This window comes from Phaseolus vulgaris, chromosome 1 (genome assembly GCF_051622355.1).
Source record: "Phaseolus vulgaris cultivar YP4 chromosome 1, ASM5162235v1, whole genome shotgun sequence".
In the NCBI taxonomy this organism is placed as follows: domain Eukaryota; kingdom Viridiplantae; phylum Streptophyta; class Magnoliopsida; order Fabales; family Fabaceae; genus Phaseolus; species Phaseolus vulgaris.
Genome location: NC_143498.1, coordinates 43,145,646 through 43,168,268, shown reverse-complemented (window position 1 = coordinate 43,168,268; position 22,623 = coordinate 43,145,646). Strand labels below are relative to the sequence as shown.

Below are 22,623 nucleotides of genomic sequence, written 5' to 3'. Positions count from 1 at the left end.
TTATTAAGTTTTACTAAATTTAAATTTTACTTTAATTTTTTACAATTATTTAATTCACTGACCGTAACGAAAATAATGTTTTAATCACATGTGGGTATCATTTAAAAATAACTAATCAGGTTGAATTTTAAATTATTTTTAACCACAAAAACAAAATTATAATTTTACAATTTTATCAATTAATATTTTTTATCAATCACACTCATCAAATCATTTAAAAAAATTTCATAAATTTTTCCTCCATTTTTTTACACTTTCTACTTTCTTTTCCTTTATCCAAACAACGATACTTTAGTGTAATTCTCGGTCAGTTAGGAATCATTACTCATAGTTGGTTTGTTTTTTGTTTTCCTTAACAATATATTTGTAAGTGTAAGGAATCCTCTTCATATAAAAAAATTGAGGTTGAATTACCAATAAAAAATTTTATGGATAAATATTAATATTTAGTATGATATACTTACTACAAGATACACTTGATGATTAGTTTAGTCTTATAAATGAGGAGTAATTTGTTGTTGTAATTCTCAATAAAGATAATGTATGCAATGAGACTATATATATATATATATATATATATATATATATATATATATATATATATATATATGAATATCATGGTATCTAATGTATGGATACCCGTTATCTATTATCAGTCAAACTTATTTGAATATCTGTGACAAAATTATATTGACTAGTGAGAGAAACCTTAATGATATAAAACTTATTTAGGAATTAATTTTATAAATTTATAATTTTTATTTAAACTTATAAAATTAAAATTGTTGTTTAAAAAGATTAATTTGTCAAAACTTATATTTTGTTATACAACTTATTTAAAATTGTTCTTGCCGAAAATGAGTCAAGTCACAAGGTGGTGAATTAGAGTTAATAGAATTGGCCTTTTACTTTCTTGAAGGATTGTTGAGTGATGAAAGTCATGTGAAAGTCCATCTACACAAGATTTTTTTGATGCTCTAGTCAATAGGAGTATAATAATATCTAAATAGTGAGTAAATGAACTCCAAGAGGTTACATTTATAGATTCATGTTTATATGATGTGTATAAGTAACCATTTAAGTTATTATGAATAAGGTCGATCTCTACGCATACGTTTAGGTGGTCATTTTTCAATATCAGTGATATACATTGTGATTATAGTGGTTAAGTGTCACATCATGAATGAATATTAACTCGGATTCTTGGTATTGGGCAATACAAAAAATATTTTAAAAAAAACTAAATTAATTTTGTACCAATCGGTACCGGACGAGCGCGTCTCAAGCTTGGTGACTGACCGACCGAGTTAAAGAAGTCATGAAATAAATGACAGTAACGACAGTTATAATAGTACTTAATGAGTCACATTCACATCCTGAAATACACGAGAAATATCTTCAACAAATCAGCTAAATACTGATTAACGGAAAGATAGTACAAATATTTTTCAGATATTAATCAGGGATCACAATGCACATCAGTGAATAACTAACATCCGACCCATCACAACAAGGACCCATAACCAACATTATAAATAAACCTTCTGAGATGTAAGGTGCGCTTATAACAATTACCAATATACACTATTTACACAGAGTACTTACTTGATCGTCGGAGTATTTTTTCAGGTCAACCCCAATCGAGCATTAGCATTTGTAGAAGGAGACTCGAAGGAAGGAATCAGAGGATCATCGACACGTCAACAATTGTGCAACCAGTCTCAGATATTATCTAGGTCCTCTTTGCCTATACAAGTACAAACTTATATTAATATTTTATTATGTAATCTTAGATTATATTCTAAGATCAAATTTCTATTTGAATTTATAGTTTAAAGAATTATTTTTAAATATTTGCGAGTATCCAAAAATATTTGTACACATGAATGATTTACTAATATTTTTTGTGTGAATGACTTAAGGTGAAACAATAATTTTAAGGTAAAGCAATAATTTCAATGATAGCAAAACATAGCTGTATCAGATTAATAATTGCATATTATTTTTTATTCAAATTGTATAGTCTCACTCTCACTAATTTGTTGTAATCCGCAATTATAGCAGATCATACTAACTAAAGATCCACTTATTAAGAAGCTCCACTTATTAAGAAGCTCCACTTATGGTGTCTAAAAAGGAATGCATTAATTTAAAAGAGCACCACCTTACAATCCTAATATTTAACAACGGAATCAGTATATTTGTCTGATTGCCAGCTATGGTATGTCGTTGGGACTTCAGGTTCCCTCGTCTAATAAAAACAAAACCCAGTTGTTCTACTTTTCAAAACAGAATAACCCCTTAATCATCTATAAATTTTCCTTTTTCACATCTTACACAACTCATTGTTTTTCAACCAAATTTCCATTTCTGTTACTATTTCATTCATTTTATAAAGCTTAAGATTCTGCTTTCCCTTCTCTCTCTAACTGTAGGAAACCACATCCACAGTTGAGATTGGAAGCTCTTGAAATGAATGTTGAATAAACTTTAATGTAATTTGTGGGTTTTAAAGTTAGAAGTTACTAGAAAAGAGTAGAATGGGAGTTTGGATATGTAAAAGGTCAAAAGTTGTGAGTGGGATTTTAATTGTGTTGTTAGTGGGGTTTTAAGGCCATAATGAAGACTTTTCTAGAAGAGCTTCCTAAAGCCTATAAATAGGATGCTCTCTCAATTGTAATATACACCACAGAAAGAAATACAATAGAGAGATTTACAAAGAAGAGTGTTTCTTTTAGAGAGAATTTAAGTGTGAGTGAGTGTCTATTTTTTTACAATTTGGTATCAGAGCCAATGGCGAATGTGACGGGTCAAATACCGCTACCACGGTTAACGAAGGCGACCAGATATGACAACTGGAGCATTCAAATGAAAGCTCTTCTCGGTTCTCAGGATTCATGGGAGGTGGTCGAAGAAGGTTTTGAAGAACCGACCAATACCACGGGTTATACGGCAGCTCAAACCAAGGCATTGAAAGAGATGTGATCGAAAGATAAGGCAGCTTTGTACATGTTGTATAGAGTTGTTGATGAGGCATTTTTTGAGAAGATTGCTGGTGCGTCCACTTCAAAGGAAGCATGGGACATATTGGAGAAGGTGTTCAAAGGAGCTGACCGAGTTAAGCAAGTGCGTCTACAAACTCTGCGTGGCGAGTTGGAGAACATGAAGATGATGGAGTCAGAAAGTGTATTTGACTACATCACGCGTGTACAGGCTGTGGTGAATCAACTCAACCGAAACGGTGAAACTCTAACCGATGCACGAGTTGTGGAGAAGATTTTGAGAACATTAACAGACAATTTTGAGAGTATTGTGTGCGCGATAGAAGAGTCAAAGGACCTTGCGACGCTCACAGTCGACGAGCTCGCCGGTTCTCTCGAGGCACACGAGCAACGAAAGAAGAAGAAGAAGGAGGAAACACTCGAGCAAGAACTTCAAACCAAGGCGTCAATCAAAGACGAAAAGGTACTCTATCATCAAAATTCTCAATATAGAGGGCGTGGTCGTGGAAGTCGTGGAAACGGTCGTGGTGGAAAAGGCAGCAACCATGAAGGGTACTATAAGGAGAAGGAACAGTCGAGCCAACCAAATTGGCGTGGAAGAGGACGTGGTAGAGGAAGAGGCGGCCGATCGAATTATTCCAACATCGAGTGCTACAAATGTCACAAATATGGTCACTATGCGAAGGATTGTAACTCTGACAAATGTTACAATTGTGGTAAAGTGGGGCATTTTGCAAAAGATTGTCGTGCTGATATAAAGATAGAAGAAACAACCAACCTAGCCTTGGAAGTCGAAACGAATGAAGGTGTTCTCTTGATGGCTCAAGATGAAGTCAACATTAACAATGACACTCTGTGGTACCTCGACTCTGAAGCAAGCAACCATATGTGCGGTCATGAGTACCTATTCAAAGATATGCAAAAGATTGAAGATGGTCATGTTTCATTTGGAGATGCATCAAAGGTGGTGGTCAAAGGGCGAGGTACGGTTTGCTACTTACAAAAGGATGGCTTAATTGGGTCACTCCAAGATGTTTATTACGTACCAGACCTCAAGACCAACATTTTGAGTATGGGGCAACTCACGGAGAAAGGTTACTCGATATTTTTGAAAGATCGACTCCTACACTTGAAGAACAAGCAAGGGCGTTTGGTTGCCCGAATTGAGATGGCAAGAAATCGGATGTACAAGCTGAATTTGAGAAGCATACGAGAAAAATGTTTGCAAGTCAACATAGAAGATAAGGCATCGTTGTGGCATCTCCGTTTTGGTCACCTACATCATGGTGGACTAAAAGAGTTAGCGAAGAAGAATATGGTGCACGGGCTACCCAACATGGACTACGAGGGAAAATTTTGTGAAGAATGTGTGCTCAGCAAGCATGTGAGAACCTCGTTTCCAAAAAAGGCTCAATATTGGGCTAAGCAACCTCTCGAATTGATTCATACCGACATATGTGGACCAATTACTCCAGAGTCCTTCAGCGGTAAAAGGTATTTCATTACCTTCATTGATGATTTCTCACGGAAAACTTGGGTTTACTTTCTGAAAGAAAAATCCGAGGCATTTGAGGTGTTCAAAAAGTTCAAGGTGATGGTGGAGAGGACAACTGATAAACAGATCAAAGCTGTACGATCTGATAGAGGTGGCGAGTATACTTCAACGACTTTCATGGAGTATTGCGAGGAGCAAGGCATAAGGCGATTTCTAACTGCACCATACACTCCTCAACAAAATGGTGTGGCCGAGAGGAAGAATCGGACCATTCTCGACATGGTTCGATCAATGCTTAAGAGCAAAAAGATGCCAAAGGAATTTTGGGCGGAAGCTGTGCAATGCGCCATCTATGTGCAAAATCGATGTCCACATGTGAAGTTAGATGATCAAACACCACAAGAGGCATGGAGCGGACAAAAGCCAACAGTTTCTCATCTCAAAGTGTTTGGTAGTGTGGCTTATGCACACGTACCAGATCAACGAAGAACGAAGCTCGAAGACAAAAGCAAAAGGTATGTTTTTATTGGGTATGATGAGAAGACAAAAGGGTACAAGCTACTTGATCCAATAAGCAAGAAGGTGACGGTGAGTCGTGATGTGCAAATAAATGAAGCAAGCGAGTGGGATTGGAACAATTCTTCAGAGGTTATGATTGAAGTTGGAGAATCATCACCGACAAGTATAAATTCCGAAACAACCGATGATGAAGATGAACCACGACAACCTAAAATTCGAAGTTTGCATGATTTGTATGATTCGACAAATGAGGTACACCTAGTATGTCTTTTGGCAGATGCTGAAAATATCAGCTTTGAAGAGGCGGTGCGAGACAAGAAGTGGCAAACTGCCATGGATGAGGAGATTAAAGCGATTGACCGCAACAACACATGGGAGCTAACAGAATTGCCAGAGGGAAGTCGGCCCATTGGTGTGAAGTGGATATTCAAGAAAAAGATGAATGCTCAAGGCGAGATAGAGAGGTACAAGGCGCGACTCGTTGCGAAGGGATACAAACAAAAGGAGGGAATTGACTACGATGAGGTGTTTGCTCCCGTTGTAAGAATGGAGACAATTCGATTGCTCATTTCCCAAGCGGCTCAATTTAAATGGCCGATATTTCAAATGGATGTCAAGTCGGCATTCTTGAATGGTGTGCTTGAAGAAGAAGTTTACATCGAACAACCACCTGGGTACATGAAAATCGGAGAGGAGAAGAAGGTGCTAAAATTGAAGAAGGCACTTTACGGGTTGAAGCAAGCACCGCGGGCATGGAATACTCGTATCGATACATACTTCAAGGAGAACGGGTTCAAGCAATGTCCTTACGAGCATGCTCTTTACGCAAAGAACAATGGAGGTAACATGATATTTGTTGCTCTTTATGTTGATGATCTCATTTTTATGGGTAACAATAATGATATGATAGAAGAGTTTAAGGGCACAATGAGACGGGAATTTGAGATGACAGATTTGGGATTGATGAAGTTTTTCCTTGGCTTGGAAGTTAGACAAAAAGAGACAGGTATTTTTGTATCACAGGAGAAATATGCAAAGGAGATTTTAAAGAAGTACAAGATGGAAAATTGCAACCCAGTATCAATACCAATGGAACCAGGTGCAAAACTCTCAAAGTTCGATGGAGGAGAACGTGTCGATGCAAGTAGATACCGGAGTTTGGTAGGAAGCCTTCGTTATCTCACATGCACAAGGCCGGATCTTTCATTAAGTGTCGGCATCATAAGTCGATTCATGGAGGAACCGGTTTACTCACATTGGAAGGCGTTGAAGCGAGTCCTACGGTACATCCAAGGTACTGTATCACTCGGATTGTTCTACTCAAAAGCAGAAGATTACAAGTTGGTGGGTTACTCTGACAGCGATTGGTGCGGAGACATAGATGATCGGAAAAGTACATCGGGATATGTATTCTTTATGGGCAACACAGCATTTTCTTGGCTTTCAAAGAAGCAACCGATCGTGACGCTATCGACGTGTGAAGCTGAATATGTGGCAGCATCTTGGTGTGTATGTCATGCGATATGGCTAAGAAACTTGTTGAGTAAGATGGAGCTAAAGCAACTAGATGCAACTGTGATTCAAGTTGACAACAAATCAGCAATTGAGTTGGCAAATAACCCAGTGAACCATGAAAGAAGCAAACATATTGACGTTCGTTTTCACTTTATTCGTGATCATGTGAAGAAAGGAAGTGTGGAATTGGTGCATGTGGCAAGTCAAGATCAAGTTGTTGATATCTTCACAAAACCGCTACCGAAAGTCTTTTTCGACAAATTCAAGAAGATGATTGGCATGATGGATGGTAGAAACATTTAAGTTTATGGGGGAGTTTTGTTGAATAAACTTTAATGTAATTTGTGGGTTTTAAAGTTAGAAGTTACTAGAAAAGAGTAGAATGAGAGTTTGGATATGTAAAAGGTCAAAAGTTGTGAGTGAGATTTTAATTGTGTTGTTAGTGGGGTTTTAAGGCCATAATGAAGACTTTTCTAGAAGAGCTTCCTAAAGCCTATAAATAGGATGCTCTCTCAATTGTAATATACACCACAGAAAGAAATACAATAGAGAGATTTACAAAGAAGAGTGTTTCTTTTAGAGAGAATTTAAGTGTGAGTGAGTGTCTATTTTTTTACAATGAAACCATGGATAATGGTAATTTCTATTAAAACCACTAATACCAACAACAAACCACAACTTACATTTCTCTTCAGTTCATTTTCACGCACTTCACCCTCCTACCATTATTGCGCTTTCATTTTATTCTATTTTACTAATTTGGTAAGCACTGGAAAATCAACTTAATAAAATTGGGTAGAAATTGAACTTTCCTACACCTCACCACACCAAAATAAGGAAGCAAAGACAGCAACAATTGCCCTTAATGTATATGCTTAATGTAAGGAAGCAAAGACAGCACCAAAAAATGCTACCTTTGAAAAAAAAGTGCAAACCCAGAAGACAAAAATCAAAAGGGGTACCAGCAGTGGCTTAGTTAGAAGTACAAGAACGTGTTTCGGAAGAAGGTTCTCAAGATGGTTGAGTTAATCTCGTAGATGTCTTCAAATTCAATCTATCAGGACTGTTCAGGAGTAAGAGGAAGGACATTGTCCATTTTCCTTCATACACTGAAAAAGAATCCAATTTTGTACACCTTTTTCCCTTTACAAGAAAAATGTTCAAAAAGAAGATACAAGCTAAAATCTTAAATGTATAAAAAAATCATGTTTACACGGTTACACTAGGTAGAGGAAAACAATAAAATCTCATCAGTTTCATTCTGTGGTAACAGTATCAGCCACTGAACTTCCTTCTTCTTCTTCCTCTTCTTTAGAAATAGATCTGCGGCGACCTTGTAATGTATATGCTTGATAACCGGTTGGACTGCAGAGCTGACCCGAGTTACTCAGCGCAGATTTCTCAATGTCAATCCTCCCAGCAATAAAAGGAATTGGCCTTTCCATTAAGGAGGGAACCGATTCATCTGTCTCCAGCATTTTAACAACCTGATCCATTGTTGGCCTAGCATATAGCTGTGGATGAGAACACAAGACAGCAATCAACACGTACTTCTCGAGAACTTCTGGTGGACCAGGCTCCGGAATGCCATCTTCAACAACATCCAAAGCACTACCGTTTCTAACCAACGACCAAGCTAAGTCAGTGAGTGCAGAGGGTTGCCCATCATCGTTGGTTTGAAGAGCCTTTTTCCCACTCAAAAGCTCAAGAAGCACAACACCATAACTGAACACATCACTTCTCTCTGTCAACTGTCCATACAAGGCATACTCAGGAGCAACATACCCCATAGTCCCAGCCACTCTAGTGCTCATATGCGTCATTCCCTCAGGGTTGAACTTGGCCAACCCGAAATCCGCCACCTTGGCTTCAAACTTATGGTCCAGAAGTATGTTACTAGCTTTAATATCCCTGTGAATGATGGAAGGTTGAGCCCCATAATGCAAATAAGCCAACCCTCTAGCAGTTCCGAGAGCAATCTTCTGACGAATAGGCCAAGTCAGATTTTTCTTAGAAGAACCAAATAAATGATCATAAAGACTCCCATTTTCCATCAAATCAGTCACAATAATCCTCTGGTGCCCCTCTAAGTTGGTCGTGGCAGTACAATAACCTCTTAAGGTAACAAGATTCACATGGCGAACACTCGCTATAACCTCAACTTCGTGAGTGAAGCTAGCATCCCCAGCAACAGAACAATTCTTGAACCTTTTAAAAGCAACTGGACTACCATCTGGCAACATCCCTTTATAAACATTCCCATAACCCCCACTCCCGATCATGTTATCCCTCGAGAAGTTCCTAGTAGCCTTTTTAATCTCATCAAAACTGAACCTAATCAAAGTGGTACTCTGGTTCATGGAATCCAACCCAGAACCCAAACCCAAACCAAGTTCAGATGTTCCAACACCCTTCTCTCCCGCAAACTCGTTCCTCCTCTTCAATCTAAGGTAAGTCCAAACACCAGCAAAAACAAGCAAAGCCACAAAACAGAAAACGGAAACCACGATAACAATTGTTCGGCGCTTGCTGCTGGAACTGGAGGAGGAAAAATTGAGGCCGAAGAAACACTTGGCGTTTCCTGGGTCAGTGACACCATACTGGTCAGAGAGAGAAGCGGCGTAGATCGTGGTATAGGCTCGGCAATCGGTGACGTTTCCGACGGTTGGGCCGGTCAAGTAGGAGAGAAGGTTGGAGAGTTTGGTGGTGCAGAGGGCGCAGGGGGCGTTGTTTTCGAGGGACTGGTTGCAGTTGGCTTGGACAGCCTGGATTGCGGCGGAGGGGACGGTGGCTTCGAACTTCTGTTTGGTGGTGATGTTCATGCAGCCTTGGGAGATCCACTCGGTTTTGAGGCCGCAGGAGGAGCGGATATCGATGCTCGGATCGAATTCGTTGATGAAGGACTGGAAGGAGGTCCAGCAGGACTCGGAGGCGTTGAGCGGCGGCACGAAGAGGTTGCTGCGACGGAGGTAGTCCGCCTGGAGGAGGTGGAGGGCCTGCAGGATGTAATGGCACTGCGTGCCGGAGTCGAAGGAGGGACGGACGCCGCCGCCCACGACGCGGAGCACGGTGATGTTGAGGGGACAGGGAACGGTCTCATTTGCGGCCAGAGAAGGAAGCGGAAGAATAAATGAAAAAGAAAAAATAAAAAAGAGGGAGAAATAAAAGGGAAGGGACATTGCAGTTCTTGTGTTTGTGAATGATGGTTTTTGAGTTTGGATTATGTTCGGGAGATCTGAGAGTGAAGGGTTTGGTGACAAGAGAGGCTTTTCATTTGACCACTATAGTTGTGAGTCAGTTTGTGTTATGTTATGAGCTTTGTTTGTTTGTTTGTTCAAACTTGATCAGCTAACCAAACTCACTTCTCTTATTGTTTATTCATTTTTTTCATGCACTTACTAAGATAACTACCTTCCAAGAACTACACTCTCATCAAGCTAACAAGAAAACCATTGAAATTTCTTAGATTATCAAGAGTGGTATGCTTTTGACCCCACTTCTGTGTCAAACTCCCTTTAACAACCCATTCATTCATTTTTTAATTTCTCCTCCAACTATTTCTTTGTCTCTTTCTTTTCCCCATTAGACTTACATCCTTTCAATTCACATTTTCCAATTACTGTTACCAATTTCAATATACAACCACAAATTTTAATCAAAATACTTTTCTTTCCAAATTTAATAATTCATTTTCAAGACTTTCTTATTTTAATATCTAAAGCATTACTTCATCAAACTAATTTTCATCTTAACAGAATCCAAGATGGTGGTAGATCTTGGACTCCTAACAACCTCAACTTGGTCCACTCACAATAAAGAGTAACCATAGACCACCAAATTATTAGAAAAAAAAAGTCAAAACATGGGATGGGTTATGACAAATACAAATATATTAAGAATACATAAATTAAAAAATAAAATTTTAAAGAAGTTTAATGAAAAAAAAGTCTTTTTCTCAAAAAAAATTATAGAAAAATCTGTACAAACTTATCTAAAAAGAGTCTTTTCCGTTCTTTAAACACGTTGCGTTGTTTATTTATGAATATTAGAGAAAACCTTCAGTTCTTAATGAAAATCTAGGTTAATTTCATAACTAATGAGGCATGTGATAGATTTTTCGTAATAAAATATTTTAAACATGATATAGTTATTATTTTAGTCCTTTTTTTCATTGATATTTTTAAACCAGACGTTTGTATATTTTAAGTAATTACCCATTTAACTCTATATGTATAAAATAATTTCATTTTTAATATTAAATATTGCAATTTACATTTCTAATGTTTAACTAAATAAAAGAAAATATAGTTAAATAACTTGCAACAACTCTAGGCCTACCCTTTTCCTACTGTGCCAAAAGTGAAAAGGGAAAAAATAGACACACATCTGAAACGGTCAAAGATGGACCCTCCCATTTGAAGAGATTGGGCCAATCAGAAAACTGAGACGTTTATGGCTTGGCCCCGGCTGCTTCTTCCTGCACCTCCATACCTTCTTGTGTCACCCCCATAAATTTTTCTTATTCCAAAAATACCCTTTTCAATATTTCGGATTACATAATCCGGAAGTCTTTTTCTAGATTCAGAATTAGCTTCCAGATTGTGTAATCCAGAAGTCTTTTGTGATTAGCTTCTGGATTACATAATTCGGAAGTCTTTTCTATACATAAGATTAGCTTCCGAATTATGTAATCTGGAAGTTTTTTTTTTCAGATGTGTTATTAGCTTCCGGATTACATAATCCGGAAGTCTTTTCTAAATATGAAATTAACTTCCGGATTATGTAATTTGGAATTTATCCGGATTACATAATCTATAGTCTTATTATTTCAAATTCAAGGGGTGAAAAAAAAAGGATAAAATGATATTTTCATATTTAGTATGGGGGTGGCACAAGAAGGTATGGAGGTGTAGGAAGAAAGAGTCCTTGGCCCCTTACTCCTGTAACTCCGTATCTTCTTGCGTTACCTCATAACTTTTATAATTTGAGAAATACTTTTTTGAAAAAAAAATTGTATCGGAAGGAGTAATTTTGATCTGGAAATATATTGTGTATTACGTAATCTCAAGTAGCTAGGCCCAAATCCGGTTGAATGTTCAAGATTATGTAATTTGGCTAAAATAATAGGTGTTGGATCTTAGGGACATGGTCACACAAGATTGATGACATCAGTTTGTAGAAAAAAAGTTGTAATTCAGTTCTTGATTCTCTAGCTGATATCTTGTACGAGTATCTTGCATTGTATACTTATTTTATTGTTGTCGTATTATCCTCTTTATTTTCCTTCAAAGTATGTAGTATGTTACCTGACTTAACCATATTTTTAGTCATATCAACAAGGATGGAATGTTCATTCACTTTTAATTTGTCCGCATATGAACGATCAATTAATGTATCCTACAAATCATGATTATGGGTATCACATATTACCTTAAGTACCCAACCTTCACCCTTTCCAATAGGTTTATCTAGCAATTTAAAAAAACAATCACATTTTGTAGTACTAGTTACAATAACCTCCAAATCATCCTTATACTTTTTGTACCTACCTCGTTTCATAACCTAATAGGACATATGCCTTTCTCCCATGCTTTTCATTTGTTGTGTTAGTCCTAATAATGACAATAAAAAAACTAAGTCCATAACCAACCTACAGACTCATTCAAGTAAGTCTTCTCACGAACCAAACACCTACACAAAGTTATTCCAACAATATTACAATATGAATGAAATGAAATGTTATTCACCTCATTTGTTGTAAAATGGGTACCATAGTCTCCTTCAACCAATTAATGTTCATGTACATAATTCATTAAGTCTTTGATACCAGATTTCTACTTCGTCGGCTTTTTTTGTAAGCAATTCAACTTCCATGTCCATACTTCCACCTTCATTAATAAAACATAAATTTCCATTTTATTATAATTTTCATTCAAATTCACATAGTTATGCGAATTAAAAATTGCATTCAATTTCCCTTTCAGATTGAATAATACATATTTCATTTGATAATTAAAAAATAACTTTCAGATTGAGTAATATGTAACTCGTTTGACAACTCAAAATTAATGTAATCCATAAGTCATTTGATAACTCAAAAATAGTTTCCGGATTAGGTAATTCATAAGTCATTTGATAACTAAAAAATAGCTTACAAGTGATCAGTTATGTGTATTTTGGATTGTGTAATTTGGATTATTAATTTGGTGAATCTTTGGATAAAACAATTTAGAATTAATTAAAAGGGTGGGACAACTTATAATTGGATTTAGAAGAATGTTTTAGATTAGGTAATTCACAAAGCAAAGGTTTATTTTGGATTACATGAAAATATATTTAGGATTACATAAATCGAAAGCTAATACCGGATATAGAAGTAATTTTTAATAAAATATATTATGTATCACATAAACCAAAAGCTTTCAAATCTTGAAGTAGCTTCCGGTTCCAATTTTTTTTTTTTAATCTTCGAATAAAATAATTTGGAATTAATTAAAAGGGTGGGACAACTTATAATTCAATTTAGAAAAATGTTTTAGATTAGGTAATTCATAAAGCAAAGGTGTATTTTGGATTAAATGAAAATATATTTAGGATTACATAAATCAGAAGTTAATACCGGATATAGAAGTAATTTTTCAATAAATATATATTATGTATCACATAAACCAAAAACTTTCAAATCCAGAAGTAGCTTCTGGTTCCAATTTTTTTTTTTAAATTACTTTCGAATTGTCCAAATTCGGTGAATAATTTCATATTACAAAATGGCTTTTGACATACATAATCCAAAATGGTTACAAAATACGAAAACAAAAGGGTGAAAGACACAATGATAAACCATACTCAAATAATCATCGTTTCCACTACATAATCAAAAAGGAAATGTGAAATCCTTCCAAAATACGTAAAGAACCACCTAAAAAACCTTCAATAAACTCAAATGGGCATCGGAGTGCCTTGGGGTGTTGGGATGCATGGGACTGCGACGTGAGAAAGTTAGAAAGGAGAAAGAAGGTGAAAAGTGTTGGGCCAATTAGTGTCTAAGATCAAGAGGGGGAGAGCGGGGTGACTTGAGTTTTTAAAAAAAACTCGCAAACATAATTGTTTTTTAGTAAACCTGAGAAAAAGAACAAATTGATTTTAAAAAGAACAGATTTATTTTTTGTTTACTTTATCAAATCCAAAACCCTAACCAGATTAGTTTGAGATTAAATGAGTGATTTTCATAACAGTGTAAGCACATTGGCAACAACAAGATTAAGAAAGATTTTACACTAAGAAATCCAACTTTAAATCTTTAAGAATAATCTTGAAAGGAAAATGAATCTTGAACAGAGTTATTTTAAAGATTTTATTACTTTCTTTAATCAGCCAACACATAGATTCAGATATCCACAAGTAATCAAGAACTTTTTCAGAATCTTGAAGAACATAATGTGACAACCCAGAAAGAACATATTCAATTTCATATCAACAAATTTATTTTATCACAAATTATCAATTATGAAGAAATGAGTGCAGGGATTGAGAAGAAAAAGGCACACACAATTTATACTGGTTCATTCATCAAAAGCTACATCTAGTCCCACCTCACACCAAGGTGGATTCCACTAAATCAAACCAAAACTCTTACAAAACCTTGTGGTTCTTGAACCCTTCAAGAACAAGGCACACAATGCTGAAAAATACTATTTTAGCAACACTTACACTTCAAGAAACTTTATCAAGAAGTGCCTATACAATCACCTTTACACAAGAAAGAATAAGAAAAGAAAGCACCTGAAAAGAAGATGCAAGAAACCTAAAACAGCGACACTTTTCTGCAGCACAGCAATGACAAAACCTCAAACCTTGTCCAAGGCACACAATGAACAAGCACACTTGAATTTCTTTAAGAAAACCTTTTAAAAATCATTCAAAGCTTTTATCTCTCACTGAAAACTCTTTGATTTGTGTTAAAAAAACGTGATAGTTCAGTGTTTTTCATGTGAAATGTGTCTCTCTTTATATAGAAAATAGTTTATAACAGTTTTTCAAAAAATAATTAAAAGTTGTTATAAAAAGAACAAGTTGAAGTTAAAATAAATGGATTGTTTTCTTTGAATAAACAAAAGATGATTTCCAAACCACTTCCAGCTCAAATTAACGGTAATAAAAAGGGCTAAAACAAACTTTTTGGTGCCAAAATTGAATTTTGAGAAACTGATTTTGAGAAAACTTAAGGTAGATTTTGAGAAACCTTTTAAATAACTTCTTATGCTTGAGCTCACTACCTTGGTTAGGGATATGAAGTAGATCACAATGCAAAAGACTATCTTAAACCACCTCTATCCTATATTGACCACTAATTACAATATTATAAACCTTCAAAGCTATTTTCTACATCAAACACACACTATGACATGTTCTGAAGAAACTTCTTCAATCTTCAACAAAAAGTTGTCTGGGATTTTAGGGTTGTATTCTTTCACTGATAGGCAAAATCATATTTTCACATTTATTATGAGGGTGACGCAGGAATATAAAGAGGTGCAGGAAGAAGTAACCTTGTGGCTTAAGAGTACTAGTCTAATCCAATGTTTCTTTATAGATTGTTTATTCATGTACCTCCATCACTCTTTTAGTCACCCCATACTAAAGTTGAATTTACTATTATACCATTCAGTAAATAATATAAATATTAAACCCTAAACCTAAATTTACTTTACCTTTACACTTTCTCTTTGTTCACTTTCACCCTTCACTCATGCCGTTTTCACTCTTCTCCCTCCCATTCCAGTGCACCTCCAACCTCTCCTTCATTCTGGTGGTGTTCCACTTCATTTTGGCGCACCTCCAAGGTGATTTTCCTTCATTTTTGGCGCAGCTCCAGTGGTTTTTCGTTGTTTTCTCGTCTCCCACTTCAGATTTTCTAGTTGGAGAGGTGCATATTTGCATTTTTTTTAGTGTTTTGTTGCAATGTTTGGTACTTCTAGTTTTATTTTTCCATTTAAAAGTGACGAATTACATAAATAATAAGTATAAAATGGGAATACATAAGAATTGGATTACGTAATTTGGAAGAATTGGATTTTGAAAAAAATGTACTGGATTACGAAATCTAAAAGTTATTTTTTATTTGTAATTAGGTTTTGGATTGTAAAGTTGCGATTACGTAATCCAGAACAAATGATGTTTGAAAAAAATGTATCGGATTACGTAATCGATAAGTAATTTTGATATGGAAATATATTGTGGATTACGTAATCCGGTAGGTAGGCCCAAATCCGGTTGAATGTTCTGGATTATGTAATTCGTTATTTTAAAATTTAATTCCAATTTAGTTAATCTATTTGTATTTTTGTAATATTTATCTTATTTGTAAATAATTGAAATTGGCATACTATTGTGGAAAAATATGGCTAAAACAATAGGTGTTAGATCTCAGGGACATAGTCGCACAAGATTGACGACATCAGTTTGTAGAAGAAAGGTTGTAATTCAATTCTTGATTCTCTAATTGATATCTTGTACGAGTATATTGCATTGTATACTTGTTTTATAGTTGTCATATTATCCTACTTATATTTCTTCAAAGTATGTAGTATGTTACCTAACTTAACCATGTTTTTAGTCATATCAATAATGATGGAATGTTCATTCACTTTTAATTTTTCCGTATATGAATGATCAATTAATATCATACAAATCATGATTATGGGTATCACATATTACCTTAAGTACCCAATCTTCACATATTTAATTATAGTTTAAATAAATTAAATTTGTATATTAAATGGGAATAAGTTATCTAATATTTTAATTTGCTTATTTGATAATTGATACCGCAACTATGTGTATTTATCTAAATGGAAATAAATATTGTTTCATATTTGTGTATTTAATTTTACATAAAAAAGTTTTAATTGTGAAAAAATAATTATTATTAGAGAAGTTCTAAAATTATTTTCCTTAGAACCTATGGGCAACTAGAAATTCCAAGATCTCACCAGACCACATACGAAGATTTAGTAACACCAAAAACTAACTAAACACATGATTAAACATCGCTAACCATAATTAAAAATTGGACCTGGGCCTGCCTAATAATCTATATCAATCAAAGGCCCAAAAATCATCAGTATAAATAGAACCACATCCCAAGAGATATGATGAATCCAATCCTTAAATAATATACTCACTCTAACTAAAACTAATTTGAGGATAGAGTATCTTGTATATATTCTGGCGTTGAGTAATCATTAGAATTAGTTTATTTCAAAAAGATTAGATGTTTACATGTTTTTGTTTCCGAAATTAATTACAAATTTTAATAATTATATAAATTATTAGTGAAATATGAAATTATGTCGACTTAGTTGCTATGTATATGTTGCAGTTTTTAATTTTTTATGAAAATTACAGTAGTTATACGTGAACTGTTACTTTAATTTTAATTAATAAAACTTTCTAACTTATTATGTTCATCACAACATTTTGTTGTGAATATAATATATGTTCACTGAATTAACTAAATTAAGGAACATCACAAAACAAATACCGCAAAGAATTGAATAATAAGAATAAGAGTAAAAAAAGAAACATATTAAATAAGAATTTCAATTAAAGTGTTACGATTCCAAGTCTGATTTTGGTTTGATCTCACATTAAATAAAAATAAACAAGAAAAACATTATATATAAAATAATGTTCATAAATTTATTCTCTTAAAGTTTTAGTTTAAAAATAGTGTCTTGATTTTATTATATTGAATGTTTATGGCTCATAATGCATAATGTTTTCAAAGTTTTCCCCAAAGAACCCAACATATTATCGTCAATTAACTACACTCACTCAATAAAAGAAATTAGTGATATAAGGCAATCAACAAAATAGGTATAAATAACTTTCTAATTAAATTAATATTAACACATAATTTTAATTATTTTAAAAATCGAAGTTGAATAATGTTATACTGACTTAAGACATGTTCGGAACTAAAATTTTATGATATTTGGGATCTGATCCACATAAATAAAACTTAACAATCTGTAATAATACATTTGCATCACTTAAAAAAGTTCGTCTTTAAGCTAACATTAAAGTAAATTTTAACACACATAACCTAATTACCGATGATTTGATGTTTTTGACGTGGCAGGAAAAGTAAAAAATACCCAGCAAAACCCTATAGAAAGAGAGGAACAAGGTTGTTATGAAGTTATCCGTAGAAACGATTGAACACGTAGGCATGAAGAATTGCCGACAAACAGTAACATGTTTTTAATTTTTATCGCTACAAACAGAACATGTTACAAGACAAATCTTCCATGAATGAAGCCAAGAGTGGGTTGGGTTGCTATAAGCAACAATCCCAATATCCAAGAGGAGACCACAGACACCAAACACAGCTTTTCTCTCACCAAAGAACCTACCGTGACAATCAGTAAACCCCTTCTTTTCTTCACTTTTGTCTCTTTCTTCGTCCCCCACAATTCAAATAACAACAACACATATTATCACACATTTATATATAGTTTATAAAGATAAAGAATGCTATACTGCATTTCTTTTCTTCTTCTCTACGTGACGGATGATATGATAATCCGCAATGATAACAGTCTAACTAACAAGTTACTGTGTCATTATATTACTACCATGTATTCTGATCATCCAATGGTTCACTTTTGCGTGAAAGGGTCATAAATTTATTTTGCTCAGACAATTAAACTAGAAAGCGACATTGCAAGAAGGTTGTAGTTAGTTGAATGTAGAAGGCGAAGTAATAACTAATGTTGATGTCTGCCCTCTTCGTTCATGCTTCTGTCTCCTGGTCTCCCAACCCTCTTTGCTACAACTCTCAAGAAAACAAAAACAAAAAGTATTTGGTTCATTAATCAAATTCAAAGTATTGCCTTTATGGCATTCCAGCTACCCCACTTTTACTTCAACCATGAAATGTTTGATTAAATTTCTTTTGTCCTTCCTCAGGATTTATTTCGCCTTCTGGGTAACTGAGATGTTGTGTTGCCATGTGATTTCAGTGCACCTGTTTCGATACATTAGTTGTTGCGTTGCTTTCACCTCTCCCTCCCTCGAGTTTCGTTCATTCTCACATTGCACTTGGTTTTTCTGAATTCTTTTCTAGGAAAATTCTTTTGAATTGAAAGCTCTGTTCGGTTAAATTAGCGTCCACAACCGTTCCCCACATTTTGACCTCCTAGATTTTTATCACTGGTTGGATTTTCCTGCTTCATCAAGTTTCTGGGTTTGGGTCGTAGAAAATGGAGGACGAGGTGGATTCCCCTGTTGGTGTTCTTGAGGATTATTTTTTCAAGAGTTCAGAATCAGAAAGTAGTTCTTCCAAAGAACCTGGTACCACTACGGATTCTGATAAGTCAAAGCCCGGTTCTAGGTGGCATTCGTTTCTTCAATTGTTGAGGGTCAAATCGAAGAAGCCAGTAGCCACATTGTACCCTCTCAGTGTCCTCAAGCTCTCCAGAAGATTGAGCAGTGGCATGAGGGAGATTGTCATAGATGCAGATTCGTCCTTGCATAGGTCACCCTGGGAGATCTTCACTCACCATGAGATACAAATTGCAACCAATCACTTCGCCCAAGGTATGCAACATGTTTAATGAATTACATTAATGTTACAGTTAAAAGTTGTTCCAGTAATAGTTGCCTGATATTGATGGATTTGTTAACTTACTTCAAATAAAAACGAAGTTAAACAATCTCATTCAAAAGGAAGTTAACTTACTTTCTTTTTATTTATTCTTTAGTAGTTAACATGCCCCTTAAAGAGATTAAACTCGTTATGTTGGTGGTGCAGAAAATTGTATTGGAAAAGGTGGTTATGCTGAGGTTTACAAAGGGTGTTTACCAAATGGTCAGCTGGTGGCGATTAAACGATTAACACGTGGAGAAGAAAATGAAACTATAGGGGACTTCTTATCAGAACTTGGCATAATGGCTCATGTAAACCATCCCAATACTGCTAAATTAGTTGGCTATGGAGTTGAGGGAGGAATGCATTTAGTGCTTGAGTTGTCTAAAAAAGGGTGCTTAGCTTCAGTGTTGAATGGTAGGAACAATTTTACTTTGCTATCGAGACAGTTCTTACTTACCATTACAGTAAAATTTTACTGTTCTTAATTAATATCTCACTGCTGTTAGGTTCCAAGGAGAAGCTACCATGGTCAGTTAGACAGAAAGTAGCATTAGGAACAGCCAAGGGTATATTGTATCTTCATGAAGGTTGTCAAAGAAGAATTATACACAGGGATATAAAAGCATCAAATATCTTGCTTACTGAGGACTTTGAGCCGCAGGTATGGATATGATTTTTGGATTCTTTAGTACAAATTTGATTCCATGGTTAATCACCACATATTCATTCTTTTTGGCATTTTTTTAATGGTTTGTAAAGACAAACAAGTTTTGGAAGATCCCTGATTTGTTAGGACTGAAGTAATGAAACCTGTCTCTTTTCCCGTTTGTACTCTAACAAAAATCTCCAGTGCATTGTACGTAAAGTGGACATTATTTCTGCACAATGGTATGAAAATAATAAACTTCTGAAACGTTGAGAATATTTTTGGGCAGATTTGTGATTTCGGGCTAGCAAAATGGCTACCAGAGAACTGGACCCATCACACCGTCTCAAAAATTGAAGGGACTTTTGGGTTTGTTGTCACATTCTTATTAAATGATTTGTACTTTTTTGTAACTTGCTATTAACTCAACTTTCAATAATGACTATGCAGTTACCTTGCTCCAGAATACTTGCTTCATGGGATAGTGGATGAGAAAACAGATATTTTTGCCTTTGGTGTAGTGCTATTAGAATTAGTCACTGGGCGTAGAGCAATTGATTATTCACAACAAAGCCTTGTTTTGTGGGTATGTTGAGCACTTGAACCAAAAAAATAAAAATGTGTGTGCCTGAACCTCTAACAGGGTAGTTTCTTATTTAATTTCTGTAATACTTTTGCAGGCAGAACCTTTTCTGAAAAAGAATAATATTAGGGAGCTGATTGATCCTTCACTTGCTGGCGATTTTGACTGTCGGCAGATTAAAATTATGCTCTTGACAGCTTCTTTATGCATTCAACAATCCTCCATTCGTCGCCCCTCTATGAACCAGGCACGTCCTCTTGTTCTTCTCAAATTTCAACACACCAATCTTTTCACCTTCAAATTTGCCTTCTTATCTTCTAACTATGACATGTGAATAACTGTTTCACCCTGTTTTCCTTCATGAATTTATATTTCCAAAAACGTTAAACCCTCAGGAAAATGGAACTTTTTGTTTGATTATAACAAAGTTCATCACTTGGCAATTGATCTATTGGTGCAGGTTGTACATCTTCTGAATGGTAACTGCTCTAGGTTCACGAAGAAATCTCAACTTCCATTCTTTCGTAAAGACTTTCAGGAAGAGTTCATTGATTCTGATTAACTGAAAGGAACGTAAATCATGAGTGACAGCAACACTAAATTCTGATTAAATGATGACAGTGATGTATGTAATTTGGCTTTTCTCTGAAAAAGGACAAAAAAGTTAATTTTCCCCAATACGCCATTAAAGGGGTTCGAGTTTCTACACAGACTCAAACCGAATATTCTGAATTCTATGTAGTCTCTCAAATATTGATTTTTGTGAAGAATTCAAAATGCTTAAATTATTAATCACTCCAGAGAAAAAAAAACTACTTTATCCACATATTTTATGAGGGTAAACTTACACATACGGTTTTACGTAGTTATGCATGTTTCACTAATTAATAAGGCGAAAAGACTATTTACAATTTTATTTTAAGAGATATTCGTTTTTATTTTTAGAATTTTAAGAGATATCATTGATTATCAAAATACATCTTTTAAGATGAAAAGAAAAAAAAAGTCATATTAAAAGAGAAAGAAACAATGGAAAAAGTGAACTGTCACTCTTTTTTTATCCTTAAAACAGTATTTGAAGATGAGTCAATTATTTTTATTTCTGATCTTATAAAATTATTATTTTAATCTTTAATGTTGTAAAACAATATTTAATCATTTAATGTACTTCTTTTATCATGCCTTCTTGTGCAATATTAATAATTAATTTTTCATTTACAAAAGGTAAGGACCTAACAAATTAGTTTTTCCTATTTGTTACCTCGACGATCGCCACAGAAACCACCTCAGTAAAACTATGCTAACGTCTTTTGTTACTTATCTTTTTACTTAGTTTGAGGTGAAAACTGGGGAAATTATACATTCTATATCTTTTGTGCATCAATCACCCAGAAAAAAACATTTATAACTGTATAAAAAAGTGAAATTTGACTATTAAATTATAGTTTTATAACTTCACGATTATTTATCAAATCTTGTTAAAATTAAATAATAATGATATAATGTGATCAAATTGTCCATATTTTAATATATTTTAAAAAATATATATTATGTTAATTATATATATATATATATATATATATATATATAAACAAGACATATGTAATAACTCGACTATTATAAGTGAAATAAAATAAATCATAGGCTCACACATGTGTTATGTGTACAAAAGTTATTTTATACGGAGATTTCTGAAAAGAAAGAATAATACTTTTTGGCAGCTCTCTACTTCTATTTAAAAATATTGTCTTTCACTTATAATTTTGTTTGCTGGGTAGGTGTTAGACATAATCATTACAATTACCAAGCCACACAAGAGAAAAGATTAAACTAAAGATTTTAAAAAGAATTCATGAAAAAATTTAACATTTATAATCAATCACATTTATTTATTAGCTACTAAATGTATCACAAACATCATTTAAATGTACATTTCATTTGAAATTTTTGGAAGATTATATTAAGTTTGAATTTAAAAGTGATTCTCTACCATAGACTAAATGATAAAAACATTCATTAATTATTGTTACCTACCTTATACATCTAAGTCCAAAATATTAAATTTCTTTAAAACACATATGTTCATCTAACTTAATAGAAATTTAACTTTTCTCAAATGATAACATATGTGACAACCATAAGACTATGAGCATATAAAAAAGAAAAATGATAGTTAGAAAACACAAGAGAATTACCTTGATCAAAATT

General features: G+C 34.3%; 2 protein-coding genes across 2 annotated transcripts; one reads left to right on the top strand and one right to left on the bottom strand.

Annotated features, from left to right (window-relative positions):
- Positions 1–7,551: 7,551 nt before the first annotated feature.
- LOC137814177 (putative LRR receptor-like serine/threonine-protein kinase RKF3) lies at positions 7,552–9,901 on the bottom strand. The gene has a single exon (XM_068616770.2). The coding sequence runs from the start codon at positions 9,708–9,710 to the stop codon at positions 7,788–7,790; it is 1,923 nt and encodes a 640-aa protein (XP_068472871.1). The 5' UTR covers positions 9,711–9,901; the 3' UTR covers positions 7,552–7,787.
- Positions 9,902–17,861: 7,960 nt separating this feature from the next.
- On the top strand, positions 17,862–21,207 carry LOC137814176 (receptor-like cytosolic serine/threonine-protein kinase RBK2). The gene is made up of 7 exons (XM_068616769.2): positions 17,862–19,134; positions 19,349–19,600; positions 19,693–19,847; positions 20,122–20,201; positions 20,283–20,418; positions 20,513–20,662; positions 20,876–21,207. The coding sequence occupies exons 1-7, from the start codon at positions 18,798–18,800 to the stop codon at positions 20,975–20,977; spliced, it is 1,212 nt and encodes a 403-aa protein (XP_068472870.1). The 5' UTR covers positions 17,862–18,797; the 3' UTR covers positions 20,978–21,207.
- The last annotated feature ends 1,416 nt before the right edge of the window (positions 21,208–22,623 follow it).

What these genes read in the sequence shown, in the direction of transcription:
- LOC137814177 (XM_068616770.2), bottom strand. Translation starts at nt 9,710, where the DNA reads ATGTCCCTTCCCTTTTATTTCTCCCTCTTTTTTATTTTTTCTTTTTCA.
- LOC137814176 (XM_068616769.2), top strand. Translation starts at nt 18,798, where the DNA reads ATGGAGGACGAGGTGGATTCCCCTGTTGGTGTTCTTGAGGATTATTTT. An exon ending in AACAAAGCCTTGTTTTGTGG is followed by an intron (nt 20,419 to 20,512) that starts GTATGTTGAGCA and finishes ATACTTTTGCAG; the next exon opens with GCAGAACCTTTTCTGAAAAA. An exon ending in GTCGCCCCTCTATGAACCAG is followed by an intron (nt 20,663 to 20,875) that starts GCACGTCCTCTT and finishes CTATTGGTGCAG; the next exon opens with GTTGTACATCTTCTGAATGG.